The sequence below is a fragment of the Triturus cristatus genome, chromosome 7, assembly GCF_964204655.1.
Source record: "Triturus cristatus chromosome 7, aTriCri1.1, whole genome shotgun sequence".
In the NCBI taxonomy this organism is placed as follows: domain Eukaryota; kingdom Metazoa; phylum Chordata; class Amphibia; order Caudata; family Salamandridae; genus Triturus; species Triturus cristatus.
In genome coordinates, this window is record NC_140590.1 from 306,951,753 (window position 1) to 306,972,686 (window position 20,934).

The 20,934-nt window shown below is 42.7% G+C and overlaps 1 protein-coding gene across 3 annotated transcripts in view; it reads left to right on the top strand.

Annotated features, from left to right (window-relative positions):
* Positions 1–20,934, top strand: part of LOC146809527 (immunoglobulin superfamily member 1-like) — an 828,174-nt gene that overhangs the window by 461,667 nt on the left and 345,573 nt on the right. For 2 of the 3 annotated variants that reach the window (XM_085616355.1, XM_085616356.1), the window contains exons 3-4: positions 15,215–15,496; positions 15,828–16,109. The exons of the other annotated variant lie outside the window; for it this stretch is intronic. In XM_085616355.1, the coding sequence (XP_085472481.1) occupies positions 15,215–15,496; positions 15,828–16,109 (564 nt within the window). The remainder of the gene's footprint in view (positions 1–15,214; positions 15,497–15,827; positions 16,110–20,934) is intronic. 3 annotated transcript variants of the gene reach the window in all.

A 20,934-nucleotide genomic window follows, 5' to 3' on the forward strand; every position in this document is an offset into this window, starting at 1 on the left:
ACTTCTTATTGTAGACAGTGGATCCCTAATTTCTCTCTAATAGCCAAACCTTTGTTGGTACTCACATTAAAAGATACGCCTCAGCCCCTTCCTTGGACTGATGAGTGCCAAAAGAGTTTCACTGACTTACGTACCGCTCTGTGTTCTGCTCCTGTACTAGGCACCCAAGATTACACTAAGCCTTTTACGCTCTATGTTCATGAGAGAGAAGGTTGTGCGTTATCAGTTTTAACACAGCAATTTGGAGACAAACAGCGGCCATGTGCCTATTTTTCGGCTACGTTAGATCCCGTAGCTAAAGCATTGCCCAGTTGTCTCAAAGCAACAGCAGCAGCAATTTCTATTCGACAGTCTGCTGAAGTGGTGTTGGATAACACTCTCATTGTCATGGTGCCACATGCAGTGGATAATTTGCTAAACAATCAATCAATCAATCAATCACATTTATAAAGCGCGCTACTCACCCGTGAGGGTCTCAAGGCGCTGGGGGGGGGGGGTCAGTGCTCAAAGAGCCAGGTCTTGAGCTGCCTCCTGAAGGAGAGGTGGTCAGGTATGGCGCGAAGGTTGCTGGGCAGAGAGTTCCAGGTCTTTGCTGCCAGGAAAGAGAAGGATCTTCCTCCGGCGGTGGCTTTGCGGATGCGAGGTACGGCTGCCATGGCATGTCCGTCGAGCGTAGGGTGCGCGGGGGAGTGTAGAAGGAGACGCGGTGGTTGATGAGTTTTGGTCCGAGGTTGTGAAGGGCTTTGTGTGCGTGGGTGAGGAGTCTGAAGGTGATCCTCTTGTTGATTGGGAGCCAGTGAAGTTTATTCAAGTGTCCGGAGATGTGGTGGTGGCGGGGTACATTCAGGATGAGTCGTGCGGCAGCGTTCTGGATCCGTTGAAGTTTCCTCTGCAGCTTGATGGTGATGCCGGCATACAGAGTGTTCCCGTAGTCCAAGCGACTGGTGACGAGGGCGTGGGTGACGGTCTTTCTGGTATCGGTGGGGATCCAGCGGAAGATCTTGCGGAGCATGCGGAGGGTGTTGAAGCATGCCGAGGTCACCGAGTTGACCTGTCTGGACATGGAGAGGGATGAGTCCAGGATGAAGCCGAGGTTGCGTGCGTGGTCGGTGGGTTGGGGAGTGCTGCCTAGGGCGGGAGGCCACCAGGAGTCGTCCCAGGCGGAGGGTGTAGGGCAGAGGATGAGAACCTCCGTCTTCTCTGTGTTCAGTTTCAGCCTGCTGTCTGTCATCCAGTTCGCTACTTCCTTCATGCCTTCGTGTAGTCTGGTCCTTGCTGAGGTGGGGTTGTTGGTGAGGGATAAGATGAGCTGGGTGTCGTCGGCGGAGGATATGAGGTCGAGTCCGTGTTTTCGTGCGATGTTCGCCAGGGGGGTCATGTAAATGTTGAAGAGGGTGGGGCTGAGGGAGGATCCTTGGGGGACGCCGCAGATGATCTCCGTGGCTGTAGATCTGAAGGGGGGGAGACGGACTCTCTGAGTTCTTCCGGAGAGGAAGGAGATGATCCATTCCAGGGCCTTGTCTCTGATGCCGGCGTTGCTGAGGCGGTGTATCAGGGTACGGTGGCAGACCGTGTCGAAGGCTGCAGAGAGGTCCAGGAGTATGACGGCCACGGTTTCTCCCTTGTCGGTCAGGGATCTGATGTCGTCCGTGGCTGCGATGAGGGCGGTTTCGGTGCTGTGGTTAGCTCTGAAGCCGAACTGTGTGGGGTCGAGTGAGTCGTTGGTTTCCAAGGCGGTGGTGAGTTGAGCGTTGACGATTTTCTCAATCACTTTGGCGGGGAACGGTAGGAGAGAGATGGGCTGGAAGTTTTTGAGTTCGGTGGGGTCTGCTGTAGGTTTCTTTAAGAGGGCGTTGAGCTCTGCGTGTTTCCAGCTCTCTGGGAAGGTGGCGGAGGTCAGAGATGCGTTGATGACGTCTCGGAGGTGGGGTGCGATGATGTTGTCGGCTTTGTAGAAGATGTGGTGTGGGCAGGGGTCGGCTGGAGATCCAGAGTGGAGCGAGTTCATGACGCGGGTGGTTTCCTCAGTGGTGGTCGGGTTCCAAGTGAGGATGGTGGTGATGTCGGTGGCGGGTTCCGGGGGTGGGTTCGTGTTGGTAGTGGTGAAGCTGTTGTATATGTCGGTGATTTTGTGGTGGAAGAAGGCTGCGAGGGAGTCGCAGAGGTCCTGTGAGGGAGGGATGGAGTTGTTTTCTGCGTCGGGGTTAGAGAGCTCTATGACGATGCCAAAGAGTTCCTTGCTGTTGTGGGCATTGTTGTCTAGTCTGTTCTGGTAGGCTGATTTTCGTGCGGCGCGGAGGCGTTGGTGGTGTTGGCGGGTGGCGTTCTTGAGGGCTGACATGTTCTCCTCGGTCTGGTTGAGGCGCCAAGTCTTCTCGAGGGTGCGGCATTCTTTTTTGGAGTCCTTGAGGTCGGTGGTGAACCAGGAGTTTTTCTTGTGGTTGTTGGTGTTAGCTTGGGTCTTCAGGGGGGCCAGGAGGTTGGCGCAGTCTGAGATCCAGCTCGTGAGGTTGTTGGAGGCTTCGTTGGGGTTAGTGGTGCTGGTGAGTTGGTTCTGGGAGAGGGTCGATGCGAGCTGTTCTGTGGTGACTCGATTCCAGTGTCTTCTGGGTGGTTGCTGGGTGTGGTGGTGCATGGTGGTCTTCTTGAAACTGAAGTGGACACAGCTGTGGTCCAACCAGGTGAGTTCGGTGGTGTGGCTGAAGGAAATGTGTTTGCTGGAGGAGAAGATGGGGTCGAGCGTGTGTCCGGCATGGTGGGTGGGGGTGTTGACTAGCTGTTCAGTCCTAGGTTGGCGAGGTTGTCCAGTAAGGCTGTGGTGTTGTTGTCACACAGAACAAAAACACAGCATCTTACGAGTGCTCGTCTAACTGGATACGAGCTGACGCTTTTGTCTAGTCACATACACATCAAACGATGTAATACCCTGAATCCTGCTACTCTGTTGCCCCTTCCAGATGAGGAAAGTGTTGAGGAACAACATGATTGTTTCTTCCGTACTGAGGAAGAGACAAAAGGAAGAATTGACTTGAAAGACACACCGCTAGAGATTTCGGATGGAACTCTATGGGTAGACGGTTCTTGTTTTAAAATGCCTAATGGAGATACAGTTTCAGCCTATGCTGTAACTACTTTACATACAGTTGTGGAAACTGCACGCATTCGACATAATTCAGCGCAAGCAGCGGAATTGATAGCATTAACGAGAGCTTGTGTATTGTCAAAAGAGAAAAGAGTGAACGTATACACTGACAGCCAATATGCTTTTGGTGTAGCGTTCAACTTTGGGCGTCTCTGGAAGGAAAGGGGTTTTCTCACTTCACATGGCACCAAAATACAACATGGTCAGTTAGTGACCAATCTCCTCGAATCACTTGCCTTACCCACCCAAATAGCAATTGTGAAGTGTAGTGCACACAAAAGGTTTACAGATGATGTTGGTTGAGGAAATGCGTTTGCACACGAAATAGCGAAGAAGACAGCGAGAGATTCAACAAGTTGAATGTATGTGGCAGGTCCTGCGAATTGGGTCAGAGAGAGAGGAATGTATGAGAATACAGTGGAAAGTGTAAAAGCGATTCAGAAAGAGGCTTCAGAGAGGGAGATAAGCAAGTGGAAAGAAAGTACAGGAATGTTAGATGAGATGGGTTGTTGGGTGGAATTATCTGAACATCAACGTTGGCTGTTACCAGATGCCTATGTTCTCCCAGTGGTTACTATGGCACATGGTCCAGCCCACTTAAGTGCAAAAGGTATTTGTAAACTTCTGGCTCCAGTGTGGCAGAATGAAGGCATCCCAAAATGTGCAGACAATGTAGTGAAGCACTGTATTGTTTGTTTAATGTATAACCCGGGAAAGGGATCCCCAACTCCAGCGGGTCACTTTGCTCCTCCGACATATCCATTTGAGGTGTTGCAAATCGATTATATTCATATGGAGCGATGCAACAACCTCAAATATGTTCTGGTGGTAGTATGCGCCTTTTCAAGATGGATAGAAGCATACCCCCTAAAAGATAACACAGCCTTATCCACAGCTAAAATCCTTCTAAAAGAATTCTTCCCCAGGTTTGGTTTGCCGCGCATTGTCTGGAGTAACAATGGGAGCGAATTTGTTGGCCAAGTCATGCAGAAAGTTTGTGCAGGTCTTGGTATCAAGCAAAAGTTCCATGCGGCAAATCATCCACAGTCAGCGGGTTTAGTAGAATGTTACAACGGAACCTTGAAGTTAAAATTAGCAAAGGTTCAAGCGAGTACAGGACTCAATTGGCCCGATGCTTTGCCGTTAGCCTTGCTATCCACCAGAACTGCAGTACGCTCTTGTTTGGGACTTAGCCCTTACAAAGTGGTTTTTGGACGTCCGGCTAATGTATGGGGAGTCCCTCGCCCTAAGAAACACTCAGACTTGCCATATCCAATGTTGATTGACTATCTGCATGATCTTACGACTAAATTGCGTGTTCTCCATCAACAGGTTCAGAGTGCTCTGCCGAAGGCCTCCACAGACCCAGGTCATTCCATCCGACCAGGGGACTGGGTCTGTATTAAAAATTTCCAGAGGACAAGGAATTTGGAACCCAGATGGCGAGAGCCCCGAATGGTTCTGCTCACTACGAGAACAGCAGTTAAAGTCGAAGGAAAGAAAAGTTGGATTCACGGTGTGCATTGTAAGAAAGTGCCTTTGCCTTTGCCCTACGATCAATGGGTACGCAGGGGTATTGGTGACTGTGAAAGTGAAAAAGTTCCATGATTCGTGCCTTTTAGCGATGCACACCTGAATGGGGCACTGTCTGAGAAAGAGGACGACTACGTTTTGCAGGAAGCAATTCCATCACATCGTCGCTTGGATACGACTAATCCACGAACATTGTTCCAAGACCAGAGTGTTCCGGGGAAGGAACGATACGATTTGAGACCTAGACCAAAGAACACTTAAAAGATTTCTCTCTTGTGTAGTATTCTGTCCTGGTTGCAGGGTCACGGTAGGAGTCTGGATCACAAACTGAGTAGTGGCAATAGGCCTGCAGGACTTGAAGTGTCATAGGACGGCAGACAATCGTGATTGAGCGATCGAGGAAGATTGCCGTGAGCATCCATTAGAAAGATGGAAACTACACTAGGTAATAGAGAGAGAAAAGATTAAATGAAGAAAGCATCCTGTAAAATAATGTACAGTCGTTTCAGTATAACTTTATGTATCATTATATCATTGTGTATTGCTTTGGCGTTTGTCGGTTGGATTATTTATGCTCTGCAGTCAAAAGTTGCCTCCCCTTCTTCCTCTTCGTTCTCTTCTACTGTCTCTCCACATCTCTTTCATACTCTTCCTCCACATGAGCTCATTAGAAGAACTGAATATTATAACAATTCCTTTGTCCAACTATTACATCAGCACCAGTTAGTGGTCAATACAACTGACTGTTGGGTGTGTGGTCTTATGCCACATACCACAGAGAAAGGAATGCCATATTTAGTTCTCCCGTTCTCTTATGAGGGTTCTGCTTGGGCTTACTTCGTCATTTTCTCCAATGCTTATCAATGCAAATTCAGACGATCCGTTAGTTCACATGTCAGTGATCCGGATTTTAGTCATAGTTCTTTGATTAAGGGAATGGTAGCTATGGCTAAAATCATGGAAAATAGTAAAATCTCTATTGACGAAAGAAAAGCGTACACTAACTGGAACGTTACCCAATATATGTCTAGTCTTAGTGGTAAAGTTAGAAAAGGAAAGTCCTCGCCGATTTGGACTATACCACATCAGGGCAACTTCTGCTTACAGATAAACGATCGCTCTTTTGACACTATACAAAGTGCTCCTACACGTACGTTTTTTCCTCTCAGAACTCGCCTCCTCTAGTGCCGTCTCAAGGCACCTATTTCATTTGCTATAATAGAGCTTATACTTGGCTACCAACGGGTTTCTCTGGTACTTGTTATATAGCTTTTCTTCTTCCCCCTACTTACACCGCTTCCGCAAATCATCATCGAACCAGATATGGCAGAGGGATTATTGACTTGAAGGACACAGCAGGTCAAGAGGGAGGAGATTTCTTTAAAGGATTTCTTCCCTTCTGGGGTCCAATGGCTAACAGCAGAAATATAAGGCAACTAGTCCGTGTCGTAGAGACTACAATAGACATCACTGTAGGTGCCTTAAGTACCATCACGGCAGAACTACAGGCGGACCGTCTTATGACATTACAAAATCGAGTTGCCTTAGACTTTGTTCTCGCGGATCGTGGTGGAGTATGCAAATTGATCGGGTCAAGTTGCTGTATTTTCATACCTAATGACGCTCCGACAGTATACCAGGCTATCTCCAAGTTGCACATAATCTCTGAGTCTATTTATCAGGACAAAGGAGATTGGTCTTTTGCGGAGTGGTTTTGGGGAATACTGTCTAAATGGGGTTGGAAAGCATTGACATTTCTTGGTATAATTCTGACCATTATTTTCTCCTGTTGCCTTTGTATGCATTGTGGTCCCGCTATCTGTGACCTTTGTGCTACTATGTGCATCCCAAAACCCAAACCGCAAGTAACAGAAAACATAAGAATGATGTTACAGCAACAACTCGATGACCTCATGACTATCGACATTGACTCAGATTAGCATGAGTCTATCTTGCCTGAGTTCTGGCAAAAGGAGGGTCTGAGGAACTTCGATTTCCGATCAAGATCGGATCGACCCGCCATTTTGTGGCCCGCCGCCATTTTGTGTTGCCATCACTCAGGCAGCACGGCGAACAAAGTCTATTCTGCTTTTTCTGTAGCCTGGTGTCGAAATACGCTTTCTGCCTCTATTTGCAAAGCTGGTGTTAGAACTATCCGAGTACACTAATCCCTGTCTGGCTTTCTTAATTCCCGTCTCAACTATCTGTTGGTTCACACTATTCTTTCCTGACCTTATCTTATCGTCTGGCCTTCACTGTCTCCTGCTAGCATTCTCTCGTTTCACAACTGTCCTCCAACACACACAAACGTATCTCGCCACCTGCAAGTTAGTTATGAGTCTGTTAATAAATTAGATTGAGGGAGGGGTGACAAACACAGTTGGAGGAGAGGTTTCTTCGAGTCATCTGACACTTTTGTTTTCCAATTTCTCCTATTGGTTCTGTCCTGTTTTCCAGCTTTCCTTATTGGCTCTTTCTTGTGTGTTCTGGGAGTGCTTTTAGTTAATGTATATGAACATTATATAGTATATAACCCTGTGCGCCACAGAGTGAAGTGGCAGTCTCCTGAGAACGTACTTTGTGTACTTCTAGGATAACTGTACTAGCTGCAGCTAAATAAATCTGATCTTCTAACGCCAACAGAGTGTCCCGTGTCTCTGTGTAGCTAAGCAGGTGAACTCCGGAGACTTGGGCGTACCCTGCGCCGCCAGGCCCAAAATGTTCTGGTTCTTCAGATAATGAACTTTTTCTGACCATGAAACGCCTGACTCTAAAGTAATGCTGGAATTACTATCTACCTCTGTTGTTTTTTGTGTCTCCCCAGGCTTGATTTTCAACTAACACCCTAAACTGCCCCCAACCAGGCTAATAGTAGAAGAGAGTACCACACTTTACACACTTCTAATTATTTTGCTCTGAGAATTTAGGGAATTCGCATTCCACTGATATATATGTACATCTTGTTACCAAAGAATATATGATATTATAGAGCTGAGAGTAACAAGCCCACTATGAAGGCATCTATCACATGAAGAACATATTGGACTCCGCTAGATGCACATTATGCATCTCTCTGGTATATGCATTGCCTGTTACTGATTTATACACATCATTCAGTGGTGTAATATGCCCAATATGGACACGTAAAACCTCTAATTATATGCATATATCAAAAAATGTGTGTATATCATAGGCTCATGTCAAATGTAATGTCACAGGTATGCCTATAGTATGCAATTCAGACCCATTGTATATGCACAGTATGTAATGCTGTAGTAAAGTATCTGAAAATTACACTATTCAGATATGCAGATGACTTAAGCATTACAGTGCATATAATGGAGGTCTGCAAACCTCACATACCCAAGTCAGAAATGTCCACATGTGCAGGCTTCTGTTTGGTTGGCCTTTTTTATATAGCAAGTTGTGAAAGCCTATGCATATGTACATCATATGGGTAGCTGATATTTACCCACTTGTGCAAGCCTCTGGCATATTCATATTATATGGCCAGCTGATATTAGCCCAGTGCTTCAGACCTTTGGCAAAAGCATATTTTGTGGACAATGAGTGCCCAGTAGTGCATGCTGAAGGCATATGCACGTTATGTGATCAAGGAACACTCGTCAACATTTTAAATGGGTTTACATCTAATATTCAGGGATAATGACTTGCGTTTTCAATATTTAACACAGCAGCAGCGCACTGATATTGCTGCAGATAATCTCAATGATGCCCTCCCATTTCTCATTTGAGAGGTGATGTTTTGGTCTAAAAGAAACTTTTTTATGGAAGTTACATTAACAATAATTACAGCATGTCTCTGAAAAATGTCCATAATAGTCTCTCGCATATCACCCATATTAAAAGGTGAAATGGTATTTAAAACAACTTGTTTAAGAATTAGTCAAAGTAATCCGGTCAAGACTCTCTGCAGAACAGAGCTGGCGTTATAAGGAGGCCCCCTGAAAGAACAAGAGCGAGCGAAGAAGACAGAGTCTGAAAGAGAGAGATAAACACGAAGAAAAGAAAGTAATCTTGGTAATGAAGACAGAGCGAGTGCTATGAAGGGTGGAAGCAAAAGAGAGAGATAGAGACATAAGGGAGAAAGAGGAAGAGGATCTAAAAAGAGGGAAATAGAGTACATCTGTTGAAAAAAATGGAACTTGGGGAGAGATGAGCTGGCAAAGAAGTGTGGAGGCAGAGCAAAGCTAAGAGCCAAAGACAAGTGATTAGGAATCAGAGAGGCAGCCCACAGATACTCCTGAAGGGGAACATGATATATGCTTCATCCTGACCCCGAAATGCATAAAATGTATGCAATTGTGTAATTTTTAAACCACGTATCTAGTCCAAATGTTTGTTATTATGTTACACGAAAGTAGCAGGATCGGTCGTTTCACAAGTACAAGTATTCCAACACTCCGTTTGCCTACGATCTGCTTGCTGCCCTGACCACTTACCTGCCGTGAGGGGAACGGCTTCTTTAGCGATTCCAGCGGGGACATTTGGTTTTTCCCTCGCTTTGTTTGCGGACGTTTCCGCCACCGCCACCGCCGTGAGGGGAACGGCCCAATGGAACCCTATCTCCCGGCATCCTTGGAGAGCGGCGCTGCAGTGACGACACCTGGCAGCGCCGGAGCACTACAAAGGCCGCCAGGTGTCACCGCAGCGCGGGACGCGTGCGGGTGGCGCCCGGGCGAAGCCCGGGCCAAGGGCGGGCCCGTCCTTGCCCGTCTGTGCCCGTGTGAGACTGGACCGGGCCTGCCATCGTGGCCCCACCTTACACCTTGCCTACTTTGATCACAACGAACGGACTATAGCATTCCTGCAGGTATTATCCATCTTATACTAGATAACACTGGACTTGGTGCATACTGTTTGACTTTCATTTAAATTATTTTGACTGATCTCAAGCGAAGTAGTTACTGCATTGTCCGCCGACAGTTAAGCTCCAATAAGGTATTCTCGAGCATGGGCAAAAGGAAAGCACCGAGCTGTGAACCATCGGAGGGTATGGATATTAAGAAACCCAAGAAACAATCTCTCCTAACATATTTGACTGGGGCCATGGGGGCAATAGAAAAACAAATTACCACAGTAGAACAAACGTTAGCAGCAGGCTCATTGACAATTAGAGAAGACAGAGAGGAGGGCGATCTATCTACTCTCATTCAAACCACCATCCCTGCTGTGACGGCTGAGTCCGGAACAGCAAATAATGGTTGTGTTCAACATAACATTAGTGACACTATAGTACACGACCAGGGCGATATAACCATTTCGCAACCAGATAAGGGGACAAAGGGACCAAAAAAGGATGAGAAACAGCTGGAGAAGTCCGGAAGGAGCATAAGGGAGTTAGGTAAATTAAGGACACATAAAGGAAAGGAAACTACTATAAAGAAAAAACATCAAGACCCAGTTACCAGTACTTTACAAACTCCTTCTACACCTCTAACAGTAGTAAACACCACTAAAGAACATATCAAGGGGCACGACTTGGTCGGCATCCTCTCATCTTTAAATAGATTAGACTCTTTTGTGAGAGGAGCTGTTGAGGCAATCGGATCCAGATTAGATAGGATCGAAACACATGTGGCAAAACTTCTTTCTTGTAACGAAGATAAGAGTATTACATCCTCTAGCCCTAAGCCTATTAGAGATACCCTGAATAAAAACAGGAAACTACTACAATCCCAACCCCATACCGATCTCACAGTCGAAACCCCTACTACTGTAACTAGTAATCAGATTAGGATTAAAGAGATCCAACAAAACCCAGCCCCTGAGCCCCATTCCGCCACTGACAATCATTCCAGACCTGCCATCAACTCAACACCCTTAAAGGTACCATCCTCTACACATCTTGATCTTCCTCCAGCCTGTACTCCTTACACAGTGATCCTGGGTGATGTCCCTCATTTACGACATAATGACCAGGAGACCTGTGAATCATTAAAGAACAAGGCATTACACTGGCTGGGGGATAGAATGGGCGATACTCGCATATTATTTGAAGAATTCAAGATGATACGTAGAATAGGATGGATGGGAAGATCCAGGAAAGCATTTACTGGCGACTGTTTGGTACTGACCTTTCGCTCTCCCTGGCTAGTCAAAATAATTTTGGGGTTAGCGGCCAAAAACACCCTTGAACCAGGAATCAAGATACTTCCCCTGGGCTTCTTTTATCGCCCTCCTCTTGAACTGTTGAAATCAGCCCACCACCAGCTCACACCCAACCAAATTTATAATATCCCCACACATAATCGCTTCAGTGCACTTACCTCGCTAGAGGACCCAGATTGACTACCCCCAATAACAATAATAAGAACAGGGACACAGGCGGGGAATTCTGACTCCAGCTTGTCCATTTCTCCTCATAGGGGCTCACCCGGATCTGAGATCGAATCAGCAGTTAGAGTTAACTGTGCTCAGGGTCAAACACAGAATGGAGTAATGCAGCTGAATACTCCTGCCCCTCTCTATACCAGGGAGGATAACATGAATTCCATCATATCCAAATTTGATGCTCCAGCGTTAGCCTCCCAGCCATATATAATACCACGAGAAGGGGAAGGAGACATAAATATTACATATTGGAATATATGGGGCCTTCATTCCAAAATGCAAAATGATTTGTTTCTTGATTTTGTTAGGAATACGGATATACTTTGTCTCCAAGAGACCTGGTCGCAAAAAGTCATTAATATTAATGGCTTCCAAACATTTCATACACCAGCCTCTCCTTCTACCCATGGAAGATCTAAGGGAGGCCTAAGTATTTATGTCTCTAATCTGATAACAGTGAAAAAATTCACATTTGAGGCATCAAACCCTTATTATCAAATCCTCACCCTTATAATGGAGAGGAATGACACCCTAATACTCATGAATCTTTATAATAATATCCCTAAAGAGAATGAATTTGAAGTCATCGATCAACTTAGACAGGTGGTATATAAAATTCAGTTGGCTAACCCAGGAAATACTCAAATTATCTGGGGAGGGGACTTCAATGTTAACCTGTGCCCCGACAATAATAACTATACATGTGGTATGAACGATGAGGAAAATCGCAACCTAACTCACTTTCCTCACAACATCCTTGGGAGTGCCCTGAATGAGACCATACTTATGCTGAACCTGAGCTTCACAAATGAACTAGTATCTCCCCAAATTGCCTTCTCACCGACTTATAATGGGAAAGGGACAGGTTCAGTGATAGACTATATTCTGGTATCAAATAACCTTCGGAACAGGGTAAAGCACTTCATCACCCATAAGATTGCTATCAGCGATTATTTCCCACAAACTTTAACAATTACGAAGAATAATTCTATCTCTCATAAAAAGTGTAGAAAGAACAAAGTACTCCACTCCTATCCAAATCTTACTATGGATAGGATGAACGGCTACTCTTTGAAATGGGAATTAGTCGATCCAGATACTGTCACACATTCTGTAGTGGCTAAAGCCCTACCGCATATCCTGTCCTCTCTGAATGAGAACTCATCTCCCTCGCTCATTCTTGAAAGCTTTAACCAAATCACTGAAACAATAAAAAGTTCCCTGTCCGTAAAGAGGAAAAAGGGTGTCCCTCAAAAACCAAGATGGTTTGACACTAATTGCACGAACGCCCACCGTACAATAAAAAAAGTGTTACATAATAGGGACAGAGTTGGTTCAGCAGTGCAACAGGCAAGGAAATTATATAACCAAGCCCTCGCGACTAGGAAAAAGTCAATGAAAAATTCGTTGTGGGAAGATCTCCATAGGGCTAGCAACCAGAATGATAGTAAGGCATTCTGGAGAGTAATTAGGTCTCCATTCCTTCTTGCCGATAACTCTCCTTCTATAGAGATTGCGATAGATGAGGCACAATGGGTGAGCCATTATACAAAAATTTTCGGACTACAGGAGTCGATAGATATTACTGCCTCGTTACCGCCATCTGCATATGTACATAACATGTCTTTCCCTATAGAGATATCCTTCTCACTTGACGAAGTTTTAAACGCATTAAAAGAAAGTAAAGGTTCCAAGGCACCAGGTCCTGACGGGGTCCCTGTAGACATATATAAACACAATATAGATCTTTGGGCCCCAATTCTGACCCGTGTCCTTAACGCAACCTCCTCACAGGGCCTTATTAACAGTTGGTCAGAATCCATTATGGTCCCTATTTTTAAAAAGGGCAGCAGACAGGATCCTTCCTGCTACAGACCAATTTCACTCCTAGACTCACTAGGCAAAGTAGCAGGAAGGATTCTCCTCACAAGGTTACAAACTTGGGCCACAGAAAAGAACGTTCTGTCCGATTTACAGTTCGGCTTTAGGGAAGGACTGGGGACAATAGACCAGGGGCTTAACCTGGCTATTTTGTTGGGTAAATATACGAGGGCGAAAAGAGGGAAAGTTTATTTAGCGTTTGTCGATCTCTCTTCGGCCTTCGATTGCGTTTCTCATGGGAAACTATGGCACACCTTAAAAGAAATGCAAGTAGAAGATTCTCTAATAGACTTCTTGAAGGCTCTATATAGTAATGCCACAGCCCGAGTCCGGTTTGGTAGAGCTGGTGAATGCACCTCTTCATTTAAAGTTCTTATAGGGGTAAGACAGGGCTGCGTCTTGGCTCCATTCCTTTTCACACTATACACTAATGGCCTCGAGAAGGCCTTATTGAAAGGAAGCCAGGACGTCCCCCAGGTCCAACAAGATCAGGCCCCTAGACGCATACCAGCACTACTATACGCGGACAACGCTGTTATTTTAGCCAGGACCCCCCTAGCCCTACAGCAGGCATTGGAATTGTACAACAAATACATGCAAGATATTGACCTAAATATCAATGCCTCAAAAACCTTTGTGATGAAATGTGGGAAAGGTAGCAAAAAGAGCAAAGATATCTATTTGAATGGGAGCAAATTGGCTACCACATCCACTTACTCATATTTTGGTATCCTCATAGATGACAAGGGCCTATGGGCCCAAGCAATCACATCAAGAAAACTACTTTTTGTTAGAGCTACAACAGCCCTTGTTAATTTTGCCCAAAAACTAGGAAGAAGACCACCCCTGGAATTGATAAAAATATAGAAGGCAAAATGTATGAGTGTAGCAACATATGGGGCAGGGTTATGGGGCCATCGGAATGTCTCTGAACTGCAAAAAGTGGAAAATACTTTTCTTAGATATCTATTGGCGGTTCCTGCTTCCACTTCCACTTACGTCTGCCATGCTGAGTTGGGAGTTTCTTACATCACGGATGTTATAAAAATACAACCCCCAATTCTCTGGCATCGTATTTGGAAGTCAGAGTCAAACTGCCTTAACCAGGCAGTCCTTCAGGATGCTCTTAAATTGGACCACTGCCTTGACATAAAATGGATCAAATACGTGAAGGATTTTATGACAGACATTGGCAACCCTGAATATTTTAATAATCCTTCTTCCATGTTAGCTATTGCAAGGAAAGATTTTAAGAAACATTGTTTGATTCACATGGAGAGCCTGAGATTCGCGAGTGAAGCCACAAAACTGTCCGTTTCCCACAATCTTATGATATCAACTCCATGTGGCATGCAATCGTACCTACAAAAATCCGATAAAAGTTACGATCGATTTCTTTTCACTCGCTTTCGACTGAACATTTTTCATAGGCTGGTGACATTTCCAACTGTTAATAATTGGTCAAATGAATTACCATATTGCCCATGTGATTCTGTTTCTGTGCAATCAACCATCCATGCCATTTTATTTTGTAAATTTTATGAAGAATTGAGAAGGAAATGGATAAAACCAATACTCAAAATATGGGGTATTCGCCAATGTCGCCCAGCATTTTTGGCCCTTCAATGTCTTGATAACGATTGCGTAAATTACAATATTACTGCCTTTTCAAAAAGCCTGATTAAATCTCGAAATAATATTGACTTAGGTTCATCGTGATTAGAACAAATAGTAGAACGTTACACAAATGATACCAAACGTTGTTTTGGATTATCCCCCAAAGCATCATAACAATGCAGTAGGGGGCGTTTGTTTCTTCTTTTTGTCCTAAAGCCGTAACTTAATCTCATTGCCCTAGCATAGTGAATGCTAAATATGGGACTAATGTTTCACCATTTTAATTGCTCATTTTTATCTCTTGTAGATATATTTTTATAAACTATCTGTTTTAAAATGTTTAAAATGACTTGTTAAACTGTATATGCTTTTATGGATAGAAATTAACTGTCCGAATAAAGCTTATTCTGATTCATTAAGCTGGTGTTTCTCGGGTGCACAGCGATTAAATAGTTACTGGCGTTGGGCCAATATTAGGACATGTTCCGCGTGAGTAGAATCACAGAATGGAGACCTGAGGTAAGTGCGAGACGTTTGAACATTTGATCGGTAATAATCCCCAGGTGGTGAGAGGTAAAGATGCCAGCGGGGACGGGAGGGGAAGAGGAGGCAAATGGGAGTGAGTCACACGTTGTCCTTGTTTTGTATACATTGTGGTGAACTTGTCTCCTTTTATTGTGGCTGTAGGACCCTTCCCGAAACCGACCCTTCGGATCACCTCCGGGAGCGTGACCGTGAGAGGAGGAAACCTGACCTTGAGCTGTGCGGCCGCGGTACCAGATGTGACATTTGCTCTGTACGGAGGTAGCTACTCTGTCTCTCCAGAAGACCCTCCTGGGACCAAGGCCGTCTTTCATTTCACTGATGTAAACTCGGGGCACGAGGGGAGATATCACTGCCTGTACTATTCAAAAGGAGCCAACCGCATTACTTCTGACCCCAGTGACACCGTCGAGGTAACGCTCCGAGGTGAGAGCTGTGAGGTGTTCTCTTGGGTCTTCCGTTGCTTTCGTGTTGTGCGCGTCTCTGGATTTAGAGGGTTATTTTTTTGTGAAGCTTTTGTCCTCGGTAATTAAGGACACTCAAGCTCGTTAGATTTTCACACAGGTATCTTAATGCTAGGGGCTCAGAAGGCGATTGATCCTGCTTGGGTGGGGCCATAAGAGGCGGACCCAGCCGAGGTTTCAGAGAAAAGCTTGCGCGTGAGACGATTGCTGGGGCAAGATGGGGCGGGGTGTACTGTGGAGAAGAAGAGGGTTAGTTTCTTGCCTTTATGTTTTATGTTTCCCTCTCACCACAGAAGCCTATCCGAAACCATCGGTTGTGTTGAGCCCCGGGAGCCTGGTCGCCAGCGGAGGAAGTCTGACCATAAAGTGTACATCGGAGTATCCGAATATGAGATTTTTTCTATACAAAGGACGTGACATTTACCGTCAAAAGGACCCCCCAGGGAGCGAGGCCGTGTTTGTCTTCAGCGGAGTCCGACATACGGATGCAGGGTCCTATCATTGCCGTTATCAACCCCGATCCGGAAAGCTCGTGTGGTCTGATGACAGTGAACCCTTCCAGATACGAATCACAGGTAAGACTGTGATACTGTGACTTTACTTCATCTGTCTCCTTTCCTGTAAAACAACTGTATGTTTTTGACAATAACCTCATATGGCCTGCTCCAGTCTAGCGCCCTTGGCCTCTTCACGGCTCACACCGAACACACAGGTTTTTTCCTTCACTTTGCCAGATTCGCACGAGCGTCGGAGGGCAGCACGTGCCAGGCTGGAACATGTAAAGAGCGGAGGGAGGGTTTGTAATGGGAAGGAATATATCCCACATCTTTTCTACTTATCTCCTCCCTCATTTACAGACCTGCCAATAGCCGGGCGGTCTTTTCACTCCAACTAGGGGTAGTGATGGCAGATGATCTATATAAGTCCAGGTGAACAGCAGGAAACACGCCCGCACCATTTGTAGGAAGGAGAAATTATTCACATTTAAGCATTGAGGATGCCACGCGTTATCCACAGAAAATTAATCTCTTGAGACGCTATCCTACAGAGGATTATTTTGAGCTCTATCCCACACAACACATGGGGCGGGGGAGACGGGTTGCCGGTATCATGCGAAAAGGGCAATTCAGTTGTGTCTGACACTCTCGTTTTCGTTTTCTCGCTCTATTTTGTGTTTCTTGTCTCATTATCTCTTTTTATGTTTCTCTTTCTTTATGACTTTGACACTCTCTACATGTACCTGCCTTTCTCGTGTTTATTGCCTCGCCTCCTATATTTATGGCTTCCCTTCTTTCTTTTTTTTTTAAGTTCAAAATGTTTTATTGAATTTTCATAATAATAAACGTATACAGACAATACAAAAAACATTGGCCATAAGCGAAAATACCTATATAAAATAAGAGATTTTCAAAAGCAACCATAAATTACAATAGGTAAGGATGTGTAAAGAATCAATTAAAGGGGGGAGGATAAACGAAAAGGGAAGGAAGGGAGGGAGCCATGAATAATTACAATGTCAACTGTGAGGAAGTAGAGCTGCATTCATCATATAAAAATTAAGTATAATGACAATAAAACGGTATATCAAGTATAAATATACAATTATAGAGATAAATATACATCTATAGGTAACCAAAAAGAGCGAAACAAATTAGAGTTATGATTAATTCCGTTCAGGGATAATTGAGCACCTCTTCTTGTAAAAATGACCCATGACCACCAAGCATGAACTGATAACGTCGAAATATCCTTCCAGCAAAATGTAATGGACTTTAAAGCAGCTGATATTAGGAAATTAAACAGTTTACCTTCTAATTCAGTTAAGTTATGCAAAAGAGCAACAGAGTTACATATTAACATTTTGTAAGAAATAACATCATGGATATGAAATATTTGTTGTACAATATCCCAAACATCAGACCAAAATGTAAAAATTAATGGACAATCAAAAGCATATGTTGTAATGATCCAGGAAGTAATTTACAATGCCAACAAATGTCATCTTGCAGCAGTTTAGCACGAAATAAGCGTACTGGAGTCCATAAACAATTGAATAAAATATAAGAATTGGTTTGGTAAAGCGAAACAGGCAGCCAGCCTGAAATACTATTAAGCCAAATAATCTTCCAAGTATTGTTGGACAAAGAAAGTGAAAGCTCAGCATTCCAAAATGTTGAAATTATATTTAAATTGTTTCCTATAGAATTAGATAATTTTTTATATAAAATAGAAACAGTATGGGATGACGTAGAGATAGTTCGAATATATATTGCTAAATCTGCTTTAACATTAAACGGAATACCATGAGGGAAGGAATCTAAAATTGAATTACATAAAGACTAAAATTTAATAAAATCAGATTGAGGTAAACTAAATTTCATTTGCAAAGCTTCAAAAGAAATGAAAACATTGTCGAAATAAATATCTTTAGGATAAAAGATACCAGCTTTAATCCAAGAATTCCAGAACTTAACATTTCTATTCAGTTTAATAACATTACTATGCCATAATGACAAATCTTCAGTAAGGACCATGGGGGATACAAAATTTGAATCCAGGTCATTAAAAATGAGTTTAGTGGATTTGATAATAACCAATTTTTGCAAATATTGTGACCTGTAAGACATTGTTAGCAAGGTGGTCAATGGAAAAGGATCCACAAGAGACTGTTCTTTTTGAAGCCAAGTAGGATGGTTATTTACAGAGGAAGGAGTACACCATATGGAACTTTGTTTCAGTATAAATGCTATGTGATAGAGAAAAAAGTCAGGCAATCCAAATCCAGCATTGCACTTGGGTATTTTTAATTTTTTATAACCAATACGAATTGATTTATTGTTCCAGAGGAATTTGGAGAGAAGTCTATCAATATCTTTATAGAATTGTAATGGAAATTGAATAGGAATCATAGCAAGTGTATACATTTTTTTAGGAGCAATCGTCATTTTAATGGAGTCCATTCTACCCCACCAAGAGAGATGAAGTGAAGACCATTTATACGTTTTATCTTTGATATAATTCAGAATAAAGTTACTATTTAATGTTAATGTTGCTTTTATGGAGGACGAAAATAAAATCCCAAGATATTTTAATTTATCTTTTTGCCAAATCATATCGGTCATGGGTAGCATATCAGGAGTACAGAAGATGTTTAAGGGGAAAAATTCAGTTTTATTAATGTTAAGTTTATAACCAGAAACCATGGAGTATTTTGCAATAATTTCTAATAAGGAAGGCATTGAGGATATAGCATCGCTAATAAATAACAGCACATCATCAGCATAAGCTAAGGTTTTGATATAAACATACTTAATCTTAATACCTTTAATATTAACACATTTTCTTATATGAGTAAGGAAAGGTTCAATTCCAATTAAATATAAAAGTGGAGAGAGGGGACATCCTTGTCTTGTACCTCTAAAAAGAGAAAACTGACTAGACACTTGGCCATTGATAAATAAACAAGCAGTAGGGGCATAATACAGAACAGAAATCATGTGAATAAACGAAGTACCAAAATTGAATGATAATAAGGTTTGAAATAAAAATTGCCAATCGATTTTATCGAAAGCTTTCTCTGCATCCAAAGCCAAAATTCCTGCGGGGGAAATTAAAGTGGAACTCTGTTCAATAACGTGTAATAAGGTTCTTGTGTTATTTGTAGGATATCTATTCTTCATAAAACCGGATTGATCAAGATGTATAATAGAATCTAATACAGGGGACAATCTAGTGGCAAGTATTTTAGCATACAATTTACAGTCTTGATTAATTAAAGAAATAGGGCGATAATTTGAAACAAGAGTGGGGTCTTTATCTGGTTTGGGAAGTACAATAATTAAAGCATCAGTAAAAGAACCTGTGATCGTTCCTGAAGAACCAAAAAAGTAAAAAGTTGAAATGAATAAGGCAAAAGTTGGGACTGGAACTCTTTATAAAACTCAGCTGGGATACCATCTGGGCCAGGGGATTTATTTTTTTTAATGGATTTAATAGCAGTTAAAATTTCATCTGCAGTAATGGGTAAATCTAGCCCAAGCCTATCCGATTGTGAAATTTTGGGCAAATCACATGTATTTAAAAAATAGTCCAGTAAGGAGGGATCATGAATATCAGGTTTATTATATAAAGTAGAGTAAAAATCCCCAAATTCCTTAACAATATCATTATGAGATATTGCAATTTTACCATTAGGGCCATGAATTGAGGTAATTTGCGTTCTATCTTTTTTTATACGTAAATAATTAGCTAAAATTTTCCTAGATCTGTTGGCATTAAAACGTAATTTGGCCTTAGATTTAGAAATTTGGATGCCAGCTCTTGTACTAAGGATTGAGTTAAATTCATATTGAAGTTTTTGTAGTTTGACTTTGAATTGGGGATCATTTGACGAAATAAAAAGCCTTTAAAATTTCGCAATTTGCTTTTCCAAACTTCTAATATGTGCATTGAATGTTTTATTTTCGTAGGCCATAATAGAAATAGTTACACCCCTAATGTAAGCTTTAAAGGCGTCCCATCTATTGACCATAGAAGTGGATCCTTCAGGGTTGAGTAACAAATAATCTTGAATGGCATTTAAGAGTTTGGGCTTATTATGTTCATTAAGAACAATTCCAGTATTCATACGCCATCTAGTTTGGTTTGTAAAAGTTTAAGTTAAATTCAGAACAAAAGAAATAAAGGCATTATCTGAGACGTCAATATTACCAATCTTAGGAGTCTTTGCAGATTGGACTAGTTGCGTGGAGATTAAGAAGAAATCAATTCTAGAATGCGAATTATGTGGATTAGAGAAAAATGTAAAACACAAACGCCAAATGTCAACTAACTTGGTGGTATGAATAAATGATTTAAAAGCATGAAAAACCTTAGGAGGGCGAAATTTAGTACTAGATATTCTATCCAATAATGGGTCAGCAATAACATTAAAGTCACCTCTATAATTAAAGGAACTTTGCCCAACTTTAGAACCTCAGTGGTAATATTAGATCAAAAAAGAGGGTCTACTGCAGTAGGACCATAAACATTGAGTAAAAATATGACTGAATCATGAATTTTAATTTTAGCAATTATATATCTGCCTTCCGCATCCGAAATTTTACTTAAGACTTGGCAATGTAATTTTTTTGCAACGAAAATAGCCACACCATTTTTTTTTCCAATAGCAGGTGATGAAACAATAGTGTCTACCCATTTCTTCTTCATATAATTTAAGATTTTATCATCTACATGAGTCTCTTGAACAAAACAAATATCTGCCTTACAACTACCTAAATAATCTAAAATTTTTGTATGCTTAACTGGATGACATAAACCTTTAACATTTAGCCAAACAACTTTAATATTGTAGATATTGGCCATAATGAAGAGTGAAAGAATACAAAAATCAAGAAGAGG